This window comes from Malaya genurostris, chromosome 2, assembly GCF_030247185.1.
Source record: "Malaya genurostris strain Urasoe2022 chromosome 2, Malgen_1.1, whole genome shotgun sequence".
Lineage (NCBI taxonomy): Eukaryota > Metazoa > Arthropoda > Insecta > Diptera > Culicidae > Malaya > Malaya genurostris.
In genome coordinates this window covers 280,906,923-280,926,733 of record NC_080571.1, presented here as the reverse complement: position 1 = coordinate 280,926,733, position 19,811 = coordinate 280,906,923, and the positions used below count along the sequence as shown (strand labels likewise).

Here is a 19,811-nt window from a genome sequence, read left to right as displayed (position 1 = left end):
TCTGTAGTAAAGCTTGCTTCATTTAGAATTCGAAAAAACTTTCGCTCATATTGTGGCGCTTCTGGTGGACGGATTTGGAAGTTCTTGGCGCCCACGTGTCGGGAATTTTGTCAGCTTCACGTATGATTTTTGACATTCCGCAAATCGACTGTACTTTGTAAACAATCAACGTGGAAGCTGAAAGAAGGGAAAAAATTGTGCACAGTTATTTGGAAAATCCATTGTGGTCTGCATCAAGGCTAGCTGAACAGCTGAAATTGCCCAGAAATATCGTATGGCGCGTTATCAAACGGTATAAGGAAACATTGACGACGATTTGGAAGCCTCAAGCCAATCGTCGGAGTGGAACTGTCGATCGGAAACTGCGTGGTAAGATTTTGAAGACGATTAAAAGGAATCCTAATCTGTCGGACCGTGATTTGGCCAGAAAATTCTGTGCTGCCCATAGTACCGTGTGGAGAACTCGACTCCGGGAAGGAATCAAGTCGTATCGAGCTAGCAAACAGCCAAATCGGACCATAAAACAGAATAGTGTGGTCAAAATTCGTGCTCGGAAACTATATGACCAGGTGCTGACCAAGTTCGACGGGTGTCTTCTGATGGACGATGAAACCTATGTCAAGGCTGACTTCGGGCAAATTCCAGGTTAAAAATCGGGGCGATGTTCCAACCAAATTTGTTTTTGCCGACAAATTTGCAAGAAAATTTATGATTTGGCAGGGCATTTGCAGCTGTGGCAAAAAAACGAAAGTTTTCGTTACAAATAAGACAATGACATCGGAACTATACTAAAAAGAGTGTCTTCAAAAACGAATTTTGCCGTTCATTCGATCCCACGACCATCCCGTAATGTTTTGGCCAGATTTGGCAAGCTGTCATTACAGCAAAGTCGTTCAAGAATGGTATGCAGAGAAAGGGGTCCAGTTTGTTCCGAAAAACCTTAACCCACCCAACTGCCCCCGGTTCCGCCCTATTGAGAAATACTGGGCAATCCTGAAGAGAAGACTCAAGGCAAAGGGAAAGGGTGTCAAAGACATCAATCAGATGACGACCTGGTGGAATAAGATAGCTAAAACGATGGACGAAGAAGGTGTGCCTAATGAGCCGTGTTACAGGACAAAATCAAGAATTCCTTCGAAACCGTGACGAATAATTTTATCCGTATTTTTTCTTAAAAGTATGAAGAAAACGCTACATTTGTATTAAAAAAAAGATCTTGAATTCAATAACAAATAACTGAAATACAGGCAGTTGTCTTTGTTCCAATTCTATCTGAAGCAAGCTTTAAGTTCTCTGACAAAAAGGAAGTTAAATCAAAATAGATTATAGGGTAATTTTGAGGGTGAGGGAGTGTAGCAAGTACCTCGAACATGGAAAGTGTAAGGGAAAATTGATCGGGTTTTACGAAAAATTGATACTTCTTTACGAGTACAGCAAGTTAGTGAAATTCACAAGAATACTCACAAGAGGGAGGGGGAATAAGTATTCACAACATTGATCTGAATTGACGAAATCATACAATCAAAGTGCATTTTTTTCATGTAAATTGAGAAAACTACCGACTAATGGTGATGGAAATAAGTGTACAACAACATTTGTACTACAATTTACACAAAACAAATCTCGCATACCAATACCCAGCGGTAGCAGAAGTTTTTGAATTGATTTATTCGGTTTTATGACATTTGACCTGATTATTTTTTTCATTTTTAGATGCATGAAATATTTCAAAGCTTGCACACGTCTAGAGTTTGGCAAACCATTGATTTCGCACGGAGACAACCCACATGAAATTAACCGACCTTATAAACCAAAGACTTTGAAAATTGTTCTAACTCGATTTCATTATTCGATTTGGTTCGATAAATGGTTAACATAAACGAACCAAATCAGTCATCGGTGCACTACTCCGTTAACAACTCAGTAAAAGACAATTTCTAAACAGTATTACCATAGCTTCTAAACTTTTTTTCCATCAACACTCCATAATGGAGCCAATCCAAGAGCAAATTGAGACATATAGTACCGCCCAGGACCGACCAAACTAGTGCTTATAGGCCCTTCTTTGGTGAGCAACAAAAAGCTACCGGAGGTAAACAAAAAATACTTACACAACCATTCCGTAGGCTCCCTCGCCGATGTAGGCCAGCTGGGTGTACCGCGGACCGACCTCGAACAGTTGACCACGTATGACCTCAGCGTTAGGATTTGTGTTGACCACGCCGTTGTTGTTTGCACCCGCGGCGGCACCAGCCCCGTTAGCTCCGGGACCTGCCACGGCTTGGGACGCGGCAATGTTGTTCTGCTGGCCGGCGGCTTCCGCCATCCTTTCGATCGGTTCGTTTGTTCTTGTTGTTGTTGTTGTTGTTGTTGTTGTTTTTATGTCTTTTATTATTGTTGTTGTTGGGCGGTTTGCTACCTCTTCTTCTTCTTCTTTTCTAATGCGAAACTCCTACGAACACGCGTGCTTCGGATTTTACTAATTTTGTTTTCTGTTATCACTGACCACCGCCGCCTCCTCCTAGTGCTTTATCGCAGCCTGTCGACGGATGCTTGAATCGTTTCTCTTTTTCTTTCTCTTTGAGCACACTGGAAACGCCTTTTGTCGGCGTTTCTTCTATTATACTTATTTTGCAGCCTAATGCCACCACTTCTTGCACTTGTTCACTTCGGGCGGCCGGCTGATCGGGGGTTTTCTATTTACTCTTGCCGTCACAAGTGGTAGAACCACTTACACTTCTACAGCACTAGACTTCGGTGCGGCACCGAAACAGAGAAACGCGACGAAGTTGAGCTGTAATTTTTTTTTCTTACTCCTGGTAAAGAAAGATGTTGGTGGTAAAAAAGCGATTATTATTTTGCTTTCTCCTGTGTTCAGGTATGCATTTTGGATTATCTTTCAAAATTTGGCTAATAACTGAAACAAAATTGTTGCTTGATTTTTGTAGTTGTAGTGTAGTTTACCATGTTGTATATACTGTACGGAAATTTTACTACGCTTCGATTGGAAAGGACTAAATAACACATTTTCCAAAACTTGTGATTGAGTATTCAATTGATAGACTTTCGAAACGTTGCTGCCCAGTAAATTTTGTCGAGCCGTATAGGTTCCCGGCATCGGCACGATCGTAGCGCCGTCATCAGACAATTCTGCACCTTTAGCGTCAATCGCGTCAACATTAAAATTGCAACGGCCTTATCGGGCCGACATAGCCTCGACAGTAGATGCTATATAGCATCGGGCAATCATCGTGCTTCTTGTTTTGCTATCTTCTTCATTCTTTAGCTATAGCAAGACACAATGTAAACGTCACTCAGCGTTGACAACTATACCGATTTATCGGTATTTAAACCGATTTTGGCACTCGATACAGTAACACAGATATGCTCTCTTAAAATACCGATAATGCAATTTTCTTACAGATAAATACCGATTTTCAGTTTTTGTATTTGGTTCCATAGAGTTAAACCAGGGCGACCATTTTTTTTTTGCTTGCAAAACCAGTCCTCACAAAATAGATTTTTTGAGATGAATATTCAGGGTTGTTACGAAAAATTTCAAAATCAAAACGCGCGAAATCCGCGCGAAGTCAAAAACTAAAACGCGCGATATTAGAGTGAAGCGTTAGACAACTATTTTCATGCAGGTTATAATTTCCACAGAAGTTTATAATTATTTATAGTTCACTTAAATATAATTTAAAAATCTGCATAAGTTTGTCATATGAACGCAATAAATAAGTCCGCATACAACACGTCACTTCGAGAAATCCCATGAAAATTATTTGGATTTTTATTCTACAGCATTTCCGATGTTCTTAGTTAATTAATGAAAAATAAAAATGTTTACAATTGTGATATTGAAAGAAGTTAGCGAAAGACATTTTTTTTGCTTCAACATCTTGCTCTGTCAGCATTTCCTTCTTGGTAAGAAGAATTTTAAGGTAGACCACATCAGGATGATCTGATTCACTCTTTTTACTTTCAGTTTCAATTACCTTATGATCAAAAAAGAACCGAAATATTCATTTTAAAATTCCCGCGCTTGTCCAAACGGTAAACTTTTATTCTCTCAACGTTGGCAACACTTTTATACACATTCTGTCAAATTTTGACGCATATCGTACGATTAGTTTTTGTTTGGCGTCTATACAAAGAAAAATTGAAAAATTTTCGTGTGGCGATTTTTATAATGGATGAAAATTTAGAACAACGTGCGTGCATCAAATTTTGTGTTGCAAATGGATTTAAGTGTTCCGAAACGTTGAAAATGTTAGAAAAGGCCTTTGGTGAATCGTGTCTAGGAAAAACACAGGCATACGAGTGGTATAAACGCTTCAAAGGTGGTCGTAAAAGCTTGGATCATGATGAGATCCCTGGCCGCCCAACATCCGTTACTGAAGAAAACATTGAATCGGCGAAGCAAATCGTGTTGCAAAATCGTTCCGATTAGAGAGATTGCTGTGTTGTTGGGCATATTTTATGGATCAGCCGAACACATTTTAATTGATGTTTTGGGTTTGAAACGCGTCGCTTTTCGGCTGGTGCCAAAAAAGCTGAATTTCACGATAATGCGCCGGCTCACACAGCGTTGGTTGTGTCGCAGTTTTTGGCCAAAAACTCAACCAATATCATCAACCGAGCTCCGTACTCTCCAGATATGGCCCCGTGTGACTTTTCCTCTTCCCCAGACTCAAATTGCCATTACGGGGAACGCGTTTTGAGACCATAGAGACCATAAAAGAGAATTCGCTGCGTGAACTAAAGGCCATACCTTCGGCGGCCTATACAACTTGTATGGAAAATTGGATCAAGCGTTGGCATGCATGTATTGCCGCAGGAGGAGAGTACTTTGAAGGCGATAATAAAGAAATTTATTAAAAATTGAAATTTGGCGTTTTTCAATAAAATTCCGGTTCTTTTTTGATCATAAGGTAATTTTCCTTTCATCAATTACTCATTCGTCGACATCAATATCAACATTTTTATCGTTTTCCTACTATGGAATCCATGGTTGAGAACATTCCAAAGGAAAATTTAACAAATTTACTGAACAAATCAAACCGTATTCTAAAAAAATCCTCGGTTCTTTTCAGCTCTCAAAGAAGAAAATTAAATACTCCCTGCAAACGATGGATGGAATCAAAATCGACAACTTTTTCAATTTTGTGAATCCTGTTGACATCAATATCTCACACAAATATGAGCAAAACACAAGTTTTGTCCCAAGATGACATTACTAAGACAAATTATGATGAAATTAGGGCAATCATTAGCAAAGTTTAAGAAAAGTTCTGATGCTTTCTAATTGACACTTTAAAAACCCTTAAAAATAGTTGGACGAGACATGGTGTGTTGGCCTAGTTTTCAGTGGATTTTTAAACGTCGAACCTGTATGGGACGATAAGTTGTTTCGACACTTTTGCTAAACTTCTCGCTCAAACGCATAATTGGGTGTTGTCTCCAACATTTCACTTGCTGAATAAAAATGAACCATGCTGCTGAAAATTGTTACTTATATTTGAGCTATTAACATTTTTCCTGGTGAAACCGAGTTCCCGAATTTTGTCCCGAAACTGAGACAGCCAAGTATTTTTTTTTGTAATTTGTGTTCGAACCAAAAATCAGTCGAAACAAAAAAAAGGTCTCGCCACTTTTAAACGCTCTGGAAGACACTTTGTTTTCCCTAGAAATTTGAAGGTTTTTAGGGGCTTATTGTCGGTCTGTGATTGATTTCAGAATTCTGCCATTTTTAATATTTGTGCATCGTATTCCAAATCTGTGAAACTCAGATTAATCTGTGAACCTGGCATCTCTGAAAACAGCAATTTGTTTTCAACTGCCATAAGCATTAGCTACTGAAGCCTCTCCTGAAGGTGTGCATACAACTTCTCTCAGAGCCAAACGTGACAAAGAGAACAACAAATCTGAGCTGAGTTGAGTAATTCGTTCCGTTTTTGAACTCGTGCAGTAACTTTGTGCACGGAAAAACACTAACACTGCGACAAGAGATACGAGATACTATTCGGTATCTTCCGACCTAATTTCATCGAATAGGGGATGCCGTTAATTCCTTCAATTTGACCGGTTGTGCACTGTGGAGTGATTTTTGAACTTTTTTTACCTTTGTCTTATGTTTCAAACGGCAAAGGACCAGCGGATTCCCCAAAATAGGCACTAGCAAGAGAAGCAGCATTGGTATGCCAGAAATGCTCATAATTGACGTAAAATTTTGGTGCCTCTGTTATCATGACGCAATTAGAATATGCCAACGAATCTAAAACTGTAACCGAAATGAATAAAGTGACGAAAAAAATGTCACTTTCTTTCGTTTACCCTTTCAGTCATTTTCGGGCTTCAGTGAATATCGTATACTGCGCAGTATCGATATTCAACCGAAGGTTCGAGAATGGTGCTCGTAACTATAGTAGTTTTTATTTCCAAAGAGGATCTGGGGTTCAATTACTTTGATTTATTATATTTTATACACTCTTTATAGCCAAACGTCATAGATTTTCATTATATCGAAAAAAAAAACAAGAATTGGAATCCGATTGATTCTTACTGCATAAGGAACGAGTGACGTTGGCGTTGATACTCTTTTTTGTTGCAGTGACAGACGAAAATATTTCGACTCTCTTCGTTTGTTTTGAATACGACAATTTACGAATGAGATAGCAAAAAACGAAAATGAGGCTGTTGGATTGTATTCTTTCATTGAAAATACGTAACAATTTTAAGCGCAGACAACGGATTCTTTTTATACGAAGCCTATTGGCTGATCAGCTTTGATTACCGTGGCAGTAGCAATGTTCAACAAGAGTAGGGAAGAGATTCTGTGCTTTTAAGAACCAAAAACCGATCCCAAAAAATTCTTAGAGAAATTTTCCACTTGCATAATTCGCACAATCATCTAACCAATAAGCAGCGAGTCAGTTTTATAAGTATTCACATCACCACCCAGTAATGGCCTTGACATTATCCGCCCGCGTATTTTCGCCTGCAAATTTTCATCGTTTTTGTAAATAAAATTTTTCATAAACATTTGACAAAAAATTGCCGGCTCATAAAATATTATGTTTGTTTGCTCTTGTAACTTAATTTTAAACGATTTATTAATTTTAGTTGTTTGACGTAAAGCCGCCATAACTAAGTTCAGTTTTGCAATGACTGAGCGAAAACATATTTTGGAGAAGCCAAATGAATGAAAAACTAACAGAAAAGATGATTTTTTGGAAAAAGATACGCTCAGAGACTCGAACCTGCGTTTATATGCATTCCGTGCATACGCGCTACCATTTCGCCACTCTGAATCTTGTTTTAGTCACTCTAAAACGCCAGTCAGACACAATAGCGCGTACATCGAACATGGTCTACATCCTGGCCGTCACCCGACCGATACCTTATATCCAAACATCTTCTCTGTTCATCAAACACTAGTCTTCTCGCTTTATACCTATTTCTCCGATCAAGCATTGAGTAGGAGAGTGTATTTATAATCGCTTGTCACCTTCTTTAATGATGCCAGTCGCTTTTACGATTCCATGATTAGTGTCACAATCCTACTAATACAGGAATGTTTCAAAATAAAAATTGGCAACAATTCAACATTATTCTTTGTCTTTATCGCAATTAAAACAAAGTTAAACTCCATAAAATCAGTTAATTTTTTATCAAATTAGATTTATAATGAAAATTAAAAACCTGTATAGTCAGTATGGCAGCCATTGTTTTGGACACTGTGATGCAGTGAAATTAAAAAAAAACTATTAAATTGAACTGCTCGACTGCACCGGTGGAACAATTTGAACTGATATGCACTAATCAGTCGAAGACGAAACGAAGAGAAAACGAGAGTTATGCTATCTATTTGACACTCATTGGTAACGGAAACAATTTTTTCGAATTACTTTTATCGATGAAGTAATTTCAGACAATATTAAATAATATCTAGTGATGACAACTTTTATGTGGCGCTCCCTAGCCAATACTGAACATCGCATTCAACCGACTGATCCTATCATATCGAGCCATTCTAACCCATTCAGTTTGTTCGTGCACACTTCGTTATCGCTACTGATTATTTCAAGTATCCAGCAAAACGCAACCCAGTATTCCCTTTTTGGTTAGTGGCAACATTTGAAATGTCACGCATCCTCTGCTAGAGAGCGGAGTTTCAGTAATCTAAACGAAACGATCTATGTCACGTTTCAATTCCTTTACATCGCTCCGTATGTGCATAATTTATTTCTTTGATCCTTCCAAACCATGAAAATCTTGCCGACAGTTTTGTTTCAGTGCAAAGCCAAACATGAAAAAAAATAAACAACAGCGAGCTGTCAAGTGTATTGGATTGGGTGCCTTCGGATGGAGGCTCGCCTGCGCTCGGCGACTGACTTCTGCACGGTTCTTTGCCTGTTCCGTTCGGTGGTGGCACAGACGGATCTCTGTTAACGCCAGCAACAAATAGCATAAATTAGCCACCCTTCATTTGCATGACTGACGTAACTCTGTCATTTCTACTGCGGGTCTTTTGTCTCCAGCAGAGTAAAAGTCCGGAACACACTGACACTGGTGCTTTCAGCAGAAACCCTGTTTCACATCCTTTTTTACGTATACCACTTGGATGCGGAATCTGGATATCACGTTACAACACTTGAATGAAACTGCTTCTTTGTCGCCAGATGGTTTTCGGTCACAGCTTTTTTGTTTTTACTCTTTTTGCAGCAGGCATTTCGTGACTGTTGGATGAAGGAATTTGGTTAAAACTAACACTTCCAATGATATCTTCTTCCTAGCAGTTTCACTCACAAACCTCATGTAGTTATTTAGCTTCAGCACTTGCTAGATTTGATTTAATACTGCTACTAGAAACAGCCGTTCGTAGTTGGAAACAAAACATCCTGATATGTAAATAACTAAGACAGAACCTGCATTCAAATTGCCTTGTTTCTGGTACAAACCACCAAGTAGTTTTAATACTTTCTGGTAAGTTTCAGATCCGCAGGAACTAGCTTGAAATTCAGTTCCGTTCGAAGCTACCAGCTGCTTCTAATATCACCTAGCAACTTTCCCTGTGCACCACAACACTAGCCCCGGAACGGCGGATGTAACGAGTTAAAATTGATCAACGAAGGAAGCACTCCCAGAACACACCTCCACTGTAGGAAAACAAAAAAAAAGGCAGAAATTCTAGAGCACAGACGCAACACCAACCTCTTCAAGTTGGGCGAGGTAACACAAAAAAAAGATACACACAGGCCGATAAACAATACCCGAACCGATGTCACCACAAACACGGTACTCGAAAGACGAAGATGCCGCGGAACTGCATACGCTTACAGCACTGCAAGGGGTACCAAGCACTAGCTGATTGATTAGACAACCTTATCGCACAGCACTACACGCGAATCCGGATGTACCGTATCAACGCACCACTTGAACGCAAATGAACGAAGGGACGAGCTTTTTAGGCTACACAGCACAAACTTTTCCACGGAAGATATATCGCAGAATATCCGAATCAGAACGCACAGACGGAAATCCAAGCGCAAACGTGATAGCTGCAACCGAAGCTGTGTGAGTGTGTTTTGCTTGCGAATCGTGTGCGGACCGAACGAAATTAGCAAAAGGCTGTTGGAGAAATGTCAAAATCAGAAAAAAAACCCAATAGCAGTGCGTTCAATTCACATGGGATGTGCGCCGTCACAGTGATAGGTCGAAATTCTGAACGAATGTAAAAGAATTTTTTTTGTTGAAAATTACTGTATCGAAAATGCGTATTGTTAAAAATGCATAATTCAATCAATGTCAAACACTAGGAATTTAACAACTGGAACTGACTGGAATAAGCGAGGGGAACGACACTTACGGATACACATAAATGTACATTCAATGTTACGGATACTTCAATCCATGTAATCGAGTTCGAAGAACATATCACTATACTGAAGAAGAAAATTATAGCAACCTGTTCCTCATGGTCATTACAACTACCTTATGATCAAAAAAGAACCGGAATTTTATTAATAAACGTAAAATTTCACTTTTTAATAAATTTATTATCGCCTTCAAAGTACTCTCCTCCTGCGGCAATACATGCATGCCAACGCATGATCCAATTTTCCATACTAGTTTTATAGGCCGCCGAAGGTATGGCCTTTAGTTCACGCAGCGAATTCTCTTTTATGGTCTCAAAACGCGTTCCCCGCAATGGCAATTTGAGTCTGGGGAAAAAGTCACACGGGCCATATCTGGAGAGTACGGTGCTTGGTTGATGATATTGGTTGAGTTTTTGGCCAAAAACTGCGACACAACCAACGCTTTGTAAGCTGGCGCATTATCGTGAAATTCAACTTTTTTGGCACCAGCCGAGAAGCGACGCGTTTCAAACCCAAAACATCAGTTAAAATGTGTTCGGCTGATCCATAAGAGATGCCCAACAACACAGCAATCTCTCTAATCGGTACAGAACGATCACAGAACACTTAAATCCATTTGCAACACAAAATTTGATGCACGCACGTTATTCTAAATTTTCATCCATTATAAAAATCGCCACACGAAAATTTTTCAACTTCTATGTATAGACGCCAACAAAAACTAATCGTACGATATGCGTCAAAATTTGACAGAATGTGTATAAAACGTTGAGAGAATAAAAGTTTACCGATTGGACAAGCGCGGGAATTTTAAAATAAAAATTCCGGTTCTTTTTTGATCATAAGGTATATGTTTAAATAGTAGCAACGACTATGATGTTAGATAAAAAGTACTAGATTACAAAGAGTAGAACCTGACTGAAAAATTTGTATTTAAGACTTTTCTGGCATGGTAATTCTGACAATGGTTGTCACCTCAAATATAAGAAAATGAATTGATATCAAAATTTCAAATAAGATGAAACTGTTTCGATCACTATTTGTCAACACATACAGTTTCAGATAGCGGAAAATGTTGTACGTGATAAATTCCAGTGATTGATGGAAAAAAAATTTGATTTTGTGATTTTGCGGAACTTGGCATGGAAATTGGTTTAGCTGTTAAATAGTAAGTTTGGTAGTCTTAATTGTTTTTGTAATCGAAATTCAACTTCTTAACAATTACGTCAGCAACGATTTAGTTTTTCAGCGATTTCGTTGCATTATACGAATTAATTGTTCATTATCGGTCGCAGGAGAAACAACATCAATCGAATGAAGGAAACGGCGAACCTCAACACCTCTCACAAGGATTCTAATCGCTTGAATCAGAAAAAGTAACAAGATAATGCAGTAGTCTGATGGGTGTCGAGGTTTGCATCTTGGCTCGGCTGTTACTTCGTTCATGCTGCCCATTCTTTCTTCCGGGAAGTGAAACAGAATTGAATCGATATGAACCAAACGAACTAAAGTGATAGTTTCCGGTTCGAGCCGGGCTATGTCGACCAGCGGACGTAAAAACCCCTAAAGCAAAAGCGCCTGCTAACTGAGTGGGTTAAACATCAGCATAGGAAACAGTAGTGGTCAAGTCTCAACATGACCGCCACAATAATCATTTTCAGCTCAATGTGTCAACGTTAGAAGCTATTGTAACTTTACCAATATATTTATAACGTTGTTTCATTTGATGTAAGAATAAAATCGATTTCAAAGAAACTTTTTTGTTGCTCTTGTATAGAAATTTGAATTTATATAACTTTAAAACATTAGCGCATGTTTTATTTTGTACCTTTATCATTGTCGAATCAACCACTACTTCGAGTTTTGAAGTAGCTAGAAGTAAATTGTAAAATATACCACGCATCCATGATATAACAAAAACTACTGTGTAAAAAAACGCTAACCATCCCAATGGCATTAGTTATTCAGACAAAATAATGTTCAAAATTAATATTCTAAAGCCAAAACTGTTTGTAATAAAAATGCACTCGCATGTTCAAATTGGTCCTCTATATAGTAACTGTTGTTACAATATTTTTCTAAGAGTAGGAAACATTAATGATCAAAAAACGTTTTCATTAAAATGCACAAAAGTGTAGTAATCATAAAAAAGTGGTCAGGTTTTAATCACATACAGTTCAATCCATTTTGTTTCGATTAGTAATATTATTGCACCTTCTTTTGGCAATATTTCTACACATCGATTTTAACAGATAAACTCAATTGTCAGACAATGAAATGCAATGTGTTTTATTTTGACTACTATACATATAACTCGCTATGCTGGCTTACGGAAACGATGGTTTTTACAAAGTATGCGACATATCACTTGGAAAGTATCGTTTTGATTGACTATTCAAAGATAAAACGGAAGGTGTGCGAATCATGAAAATAAGCGGAGTTCGTACTAAGGGCATGTTCAGGAGTGTTCCAATTCTAGATGCATAACTTATGTCAGCATTAAAATTTTAATCTGGGAATTATAACAAGAAAAACTGACAGCCAACGTTTTACTCGTGTTCCAAAGATACCTAAATAGAACGGCAGCCTATACCAGTTTTAAAATTGACAGTAGAACTGTTCAAATAAATATAACTAAAACTGCTTGCTGGAGACACGTTTGTTCCAGTTTCAGTTCTATTATAGAATTATCTCCCATATAAAACTTCCAGCTGCTGAATTTGCTCTAATGTTTCAGTCTCACATGAGACGGATTGAGGATGGATCGTATGTGATAAATTTCAAAATTTATGTTGTTTGTGCTTGAAACTGGAACTAACTCATCCCTACCGCTAACTAACTAACTCCCTCTACCGCTGTCATATCCAAAACTTTGACAGCGGTTGAAATCGTGACTGAGTTGTATTTAAGCTCAAGCGAAAATACCATTAGTACAATAAATTTGCTATTCAATTAGATTCAAATTCAATCGTTGACCTATGATATTAGAGAGAATTTTCTAGCAATTTCGATTGCTTTCATCTGAATGAAAAAATGTAGTGTAATGTTACACAACGGAACGACACCGAGCACCATAATTATATGGGCACAAAAGCAAATCTTTGATTTGGTTTTGATTGCCATGTTGAATTTCAAATATAGATTGGTATTATTATCCGTACTATTATTCCTGAGAAATAAACTATTTTTTAAACAATCTAAAAATATTTACGTTTATTTTATGATAATTCTCCTTCATTTTAAGTCTGAGAAAGTTTTCAGATGCACAAAAAATTCAAGATGATGTATAAAGGGTGAAAGCATTTGTTTATGTAGTGATGCGGTTATCAATTTTTCGGTAAAATTAGAAAAAAGCAGGGAAACGCGTCGTCAAACAAAATTTTAAAATTATGTTTTTTGGGTAAACTCCGGCTGATTTTTAATAATTTTACATTCTGTTTTCTGGTTACTTGTTTCTATGTAACACTAATTTGATTATATCCAAAACTAAGTTCATCTTATCCGAATCAGATACTGTGCAAATTTAGTAATAATAATGAGAGCGAGCAAAATATCCAGAATCTTATTCTGCAAAGACAGATTTTTAAACATTTTTTTTCAGTTAGACTTGCTGTATTTAACCTTTTTTGCTCTGTGTAGAAGCGGCTAGCATCTCTACTAGTGTACATTGAACGCACTCATCTATAGAATCACGCGAAGCATTTTGACAGATGAATAAATACAAATCGATTCGAACAAAACGCCGATAGGAATTTAATATTACAACACAACTAGACTATTAAAAAATTGATCTCGATAACACTCGAAAACCTACGATATGAATGCACCACCTACTTTCGAGTCATTTCTTCTGTATGAAGGAGAAAAAAAGTAAGTTTGTTTTTCATATATCTAGGCAGCAAATAATGTAATTTGTTTCACAGAATCATCAAGGAATTGGATACCAAAGTTCCGAACGCCGCAATTTTCACAGTGAACAAAGAAGATCATACACTCGGCAATATGATCCGAAAGTAAGTATATCCGTCCTGTTCGTAGTTTTTAGAAACAATACTAATGGAAGATCCATCGTCAAACAACAGTCAACTGCTGAAAGATCCAAATGTTCTCTTCGCCGGCTACAAACTCCCGCATCCGCTGGAACACAAATTCGTCATCCGAATACAGACAACATCCGATTACTCCCCGCAGGAAGCGTTCATGAATGCCATCACCGATCTACTATCCGAACTGTCGCTATTTGAGGAACGCTTCAAAGAAGCCTACAAAGAGAAGAAAGAAGGAGGCGACTAATCAGGAAGGACGATTACGGTGTTTCTCAACATTTTCTCTCGAGACAGGAAGTCATTCGTTTTATTTGACGGTGTTTTAATATTCTATCTAACGTGTATCAAATAGTGTCTACAGTGTGAAATAAATAAGCTCTAAGCGATTCTAAGCTGCTAATAGAACTAATTGGTTTGTCTAACGGAATATCACTGAATAACAAACGACTTTCGCCACAGTGGAAATAATTCGTGTATGGGCAATCTCTGCTTCTATACTGTTTTACAAACCCGTTCTGATCTTAAATTACACAAACAGATTAAAATAAATTAAATAATGATTCGTTGAATTTTCCTTTTTCGCTAGACGCTACAAACGTTCCTGGAAACCGGAGCAACAGTTGTCTAACGTTCAAACAACAAATAAAAAAACAACGATACAGTATGAACACGAACGAAAACAGGGTGTTCGATAATAACGGTGAAAAGCATGCGCATATTCTGCTGCACCTCTCAGCCCACCGGCTGGAAACAAGGATTCCGATGTCTTATTGTTCGAGCAGAAGTTTCCGTTGCTCTAGTATGTCTCGTCGTCAGGACATTCGCCCAGCTCGTGGCCGAACACTGGAAAACAAAAAAAGAAAAAAATATATATTCAATAAACCTTTGATTTCCTTCTATGCTCAAGACGAGGAGCTACTCGAGGCGATGGAATTGGATTATAAGGCTTGTTAAAGTCTAAGAGATTTTTTTAATAAATATTCAAGCATCGCGGGCATTGACTTAAATATTGGTTGGATTTAATTCTATTTGCTTGAGATATTCGAGGAACTTTGCTTTTATGGGTTTTTTGTTCCTTTCTGAGTAGTCAGGGTTCGAACCTAAGTAGTCTGCGGTACGGAAACTTAACTAGATCTACGGTTTTCGACAAATTCATGCATTTACACCAACTTTAATGCGAACCATTGTCAATCTCAAGCGATTACGTGGAAATAATGAGTATTTACAGCGAGAAGGGAGTACCAAGAGTTTGTAACCACGGAAGTATGAGACACTATTGGTCGTATGGGACGAGGAACGTAATTTTTTTTCAGTCACAGCTACTTTTTGCATTCCAGAGAATATAAGGAAAATATCAATAGACAGAAAGGTGTTTAACATCTTTCTTACAAATGCAATCAATGGTAAAACTAACCCGATTTGGAGAGAATACCATGAAAAATATAATTTTTATGAGATCTAAGATCTAAGGGTGGATGCGAAGTCTGAGCATGTGCGAAGTATTTCAGTTCAATCTTATGTCGTTTTTCATTGATTCTACTCGCTCGGTGCCAGTGTTTTGCCCTGACATCCAATTAATGAAACAGTATTGGAAAGTTTGGTTTGCACGCTTGCTGCTCGATAAAGAAAAAGGGGTGCAAAATAACCCGAGAATCGCCCCGAAAGTGCATTTTTTCGTGCAGTGCGAATCAATGAAACACAGTGCACCGGTTTTGATTGCTCGAATGCACGAAAAGTGTACGAATCGAGCAAAACACTCCACGAGTGTTCTCAATGAAAAGCGACATTAGCTTTCTAATTTGTGTTTCACCACATTCAGACTATTTCAATAGGCAGGACTATTTCCAGTTAATAATAAGTTATAAGACAAATGATTCCAATATTCTTACTGTGAGGTCTGTTGACTAACAATTAGAAAAATTGTTTGATTGGGAAAGAACAATTATCTTCAATTATATCAATTTAAAACATAGCTAGAGGTTGAGCTCATCATTCAGTATACAATAAGTACATTTTAAACACAAGGTTGCGAAAAGGAACCTGACACATTTTGTTCTCCAGTTACACTGGAACCATCCAAAACAGGGCTTCGGAAAGTAGAAGAATGAATGTATATTTTCATCTAGTAGTTTTCCATCATGGAGCATTTGGATGTCGCTCACCGCTTTTTTATTTTTAACGCATTTTTGAAGAATCAGTCGTACATTACAACTATTCGTTAGTTTAAAACACACACACACACACACACACACACACAGACATTTTCCGATCTCGACGAACTGAGTCGAATGGTATATAACACTATGGGTCTCCGAGGCTCCGTTCGAAAGTCGGTTTTTCCAGCAATTCTAATACCTTTCTATAGAGAAAGGCAAAAAGATTTTTAATTAAAGCCGAAAATGCCGGTGCCATCGCGTAATACTGTGAAGCTGTGTGTAATTTTTTTAAACAGGTTCTGTGTCCAAATTAAAACCTCCGGGCCACATCCAGACTGTCCGGACACCAGAGAATGTTGAAAGAGTTCGATCCGCTCTTGTGAAGAGTCCCGCGCTTTCGGATATGAAACATGCAGCTGCTCTTCAAATTTTCTCATCGTTCTTTCTATCGAAAGATCAAGGAAGATTTTTCGTTTCATCCATAAAAGATCGTCATAACCCAACAGTTGAAACCAGCGGATTACGGAGCTCGTTTATCGTTCGCGAACAAAATGTTCGAAATGTTACACTGCTAAAAATCGACACCTTCCTAAAATGATTTTCTCTGAATACATTTTAATTTTATCACTAATGTACGATTCAGACGGTTCAGACGGTGACGGAAGAAGCCGGATCTTCTTCCGTCACCGTCACCGGAACGTCAGCCTCCGTCAAAATTGGTCAAATGAGTTTTCCCTTTGCGCATTCACACGATCCAGCAGAGATCCGGAACGTCAACGTCCGTCAACGGCAAGCTCCGTCAACATTTCTCCAAAAGAATATTTGACGGACTGTGATTATCGCACACATGCACGATTCATATGATTACGGTATTGAGCTGACGTTTGTGATGTATGTATTCGGTGTCAAGATCCCACTCTTAAACAAAATATACCACATATAAGTGATTAAACTTACCAGTAGATTTGCAAAGTACGTTACGTTGGTAAGTGGAACTGATTGTTTTGTTTTTTCCTCTTTCTAGTTAATTTTGAAAGTTATTTATTTGATTAAAAGATAGGAAAACAGCAGATCGATTGGCTTCAAAAGCTCCCATATTTTGTATTAGTGGAATAAAATTGTGCGAAACTAAGTTCTTTAAATTCTGCGTGTGACATGACGGACACGGATAGGAAACCGGATCGTGTGAATTAGAATGACGGTGACGGACGTTGACGTCCCGGTGACGATGACGGAAGAAGCCTGAATCGTACTTAACTCATATATCAAAATCATTCCATTCGTGCTTCAAAAGTTTAGTGCATAAATTTGAAGTGTGTAGTCAAATGGCTGAAGTAAATGTCATTTCAATTTAAATTGTGAATTTATTAAAAAAAACTTCGTAACTGTATGACATATACCAATGTAATAATATATTAGTTTAAAGTGTCACAACATTGATGTATATATGTATTTCCTGTAATATTTTCTTTTCCCGACAACTGCGGCAATTACATCAAGTTCTCCCTCACAGCTTACATTATTTTCACACCGTAAGTACATTCATTAAATCGCCGGTGATTTTTATTTCTAAGAAGCGTTTCGGAAATTAACACTTGCTCTTTCAGCAGTATCATCTCAACTCTTCGTATGAAACAAAATCTTCATTATCAACTAAATATTGCAAAATTTGTGAGAACTATTATCATCGCACCACAGCAATCGGAAAATAGCGTAAAGAAAGAAAAGCTGTCACCGCAAATGCTCCAAAAATTGTTTCATTCTTATTTGTATGATTCGCTGAATGTTTGTGTTTTCAGGTAATGGAATTGGGGATCATCAAACAAAAATCGACATATTTTTGCGAAGATATAAAAATAAATAAATAGAATTAGAATTTCAATGGAATAAACAATATTTAGCAAATTATTTTATTCTTTATATCCAAATAATGGCATTTCAAGATGCAAAGATTCTACATGAGAATTACGTGTGAAATCTGTACAAATTTAAGTATTCCGATTAGATTGTATGCACTTGTCTGACATTTCGACTGTATGTGCCAAGCCAACTGAATATTAAGTGTCATACATTTAGATTCAATTTGCCGTTTCTTTGATGGAATGAATATGTGTTATCCTTAGAATTTATTCGTAATTTTATTTGAAAAACCCTTCTTAATCCACCTAGTGGTGTGATAATGCCTTTCTCTTTCTTCATAACAGTCTCATGAAAATATTTTTTATCTTTTTATTAAACACTTTCAGACACTAATTTGGGCTCATTTTTGACACCAATTGATTCAGATTGATTCGAGTAGTTCACAAAAGCATTCTTCAGTGTTTATGTCACACAGTCGGCATCATTTTCCCAACCTAGTGCTTGACATTTGTTTGCCTATTTGTATGAGAAGAGTGATGCTAATGTAAAAAACCCTTCCTAGTCCACTTAGTGGAATTTTCATATATCTTGAAAAATCACCATGCAATTTTCGAAATCGAAAAAAAATGTTGATGCCAAAAGTCTTACAATTGCATGAAACGTCGAGATTTAGTGCCATCTCGAAAATTTTTTTTTAAATCGACTTTCTGGGACAAAAATTTTTTTTTCTCCGGAACCAAAAGTCATAGCCATTTGATCTTCGAACTTGATCAATGGCCTAATAATAGCTTTGAAACGAGTCTAGACTTGTTAAAATCGGTTCAGCCATCTCCAAGAAACTTGCGCGGTAAAAAACAACACGTTTTGTCGGTTACGTCATTTATACCATCATATCTCCGGAACCAAAAGTCACAGCCATTTGATCTTTAAACTTGATCAATGACAACGACAGTAGCTTTCAAACGAGCCTAAGTTTGTTAAAATCGGTTCAGCCATCTCTGAGAAAATTGAGCGGTAAAAATATCTTCGAATAGTGCACACACATACACACACATACACATATACATACACACACATATACACACACACACAAACACACACACACACACAGACATTTTCGGATCTGGTCGAACTGAGCCGAATGGTATATAACACTATGGGTCTCCGAGGCTCCGTTCGAAAGTCGGTTTTTCCAACAATTCTAATACCTTTCTATAGAGAAAGGCAAAAAGTTTGAAGTGATTTACACTTGCAATTGAAATGTCGAATCAAATGCGGCAAAATTAAGTGTAAAACACTTAAGTCCAACGAGTCGATTTTTATCAGTGTAGGCAGGGGTGAGATTTTTCTAAGCGACATAATGATGAGTGATGTGGGATGCAGTGCTGTCAACTGTTTTTTCCAAAAATCTGTATTTGGCGAAAAAAACTATCTGTACAATATCTTTCTCGAAAAATCAAACATCAATTTAGTGCGAAAACTGATTTTGCGACCAAAAAAAAAAAAAGGTCGCTCGACCTGGTTTACCCCTATGGAATCCAACACAAAAACTGAAAATCGGTATTTATCTGTATGAAAATTGAAATATCGGTATTTTGAGAGAGCATATCTGTATTCCTGTATCGAGTCCAAAAATCGGTATAAATACCGAGAAATCGGTATAGTTGGCAGCGCTGGTGGGATGTCGTATTTTACGAATTAATCGATTATTAAATAATCGCGTATGTTTAAACTAATCGATTAAATTTTAATCGATTATCGACAATCTTCCTTATGGACGGTGCGGCGTGAAGAAGCCCCTCTATTAATTTAAAATGTTTTTCAAAACTCACGAATAGTTGTAACATACGAATGCGACACTCCACTGC

The 19,811-nt window shown here is 37.6% G+C and overlaps 3 protein-coding genes across 21 annotated transcripts in view; 1 reads left to right on the top strand and 2 right to left on the bottom strand.

The window, feature by feature from the left end:
- Positions 1–9,559, bottom strand: part of LOC131430282 (mitogen-activated protein kinase 1) — a 217,629-nt gene extending 208,070 nt beyond the window's left edge. The window contains exons 1-2 of one of the 3 annotated variants that reach the window (XM_058595137.1): positions 9,217–9,559; positions 2,112–2,816 (exon numbers count right to left, since the gene is read on the bottom strand). In XM_058595137.1, the coding sequence (XP_058451120.1) occupies positions 2,112–2,326 (215 nt within the window). In that variant the 5' untranslated portion in view covers positions 2,327–2,816; positions 9,217–9,559. The remainder of the gene's footprint in view (positions 1–2,111; positions 2,817–9,216) is intronic. The other 2 variants (XM_058595138.1, XM_058595139.1) reach the window with 2 other exon arrangements.
- A 4,013-nt stretch (positions 9,560–13,572) lies between these two features.
- Positions 13,573–14,332, top strand: LOC131430280 (DNA-directed RNA polymerase II subunit RPB11). Its single transcript, XM_058595135.1, has 3 exons — positions 13,573–13,751; positions 13,805–13,894; positions 13,964–14,332. Exons 1-3 carry the CDS (start codon positions 13,699–13,701, stop codon positions 14,172–14,174), a joined length of 354 nt encoding a protein of 117 aa, XP_058451118.1. The 5' UTR covers positions 13,573–13,698; the 3' UTR covers positions 14,175–14,332.
- LOC131430278 (restin homolog) overlaps positions 14,233–19,811 on the bottom strand; it is a 272,670-nt gene continuing 267,091 nt past the window's right edge. For all 17 annotated transcript variants that reach the window (XM_058595119.1, XM_058595111.1, XM_058595117.1 and 14 more), the window contains one exon: positions 14,233–14,770. In XM_058595119.1, coding sequence (XP_058451102.1) covers positions 14,724–14,770 — 47 coding nt within the window. In that variant the 3' untranslated portion in view covers positions 14,233–14,723. The remainder of the gene's footprint in view (positions 14,771–19,811) is intronic.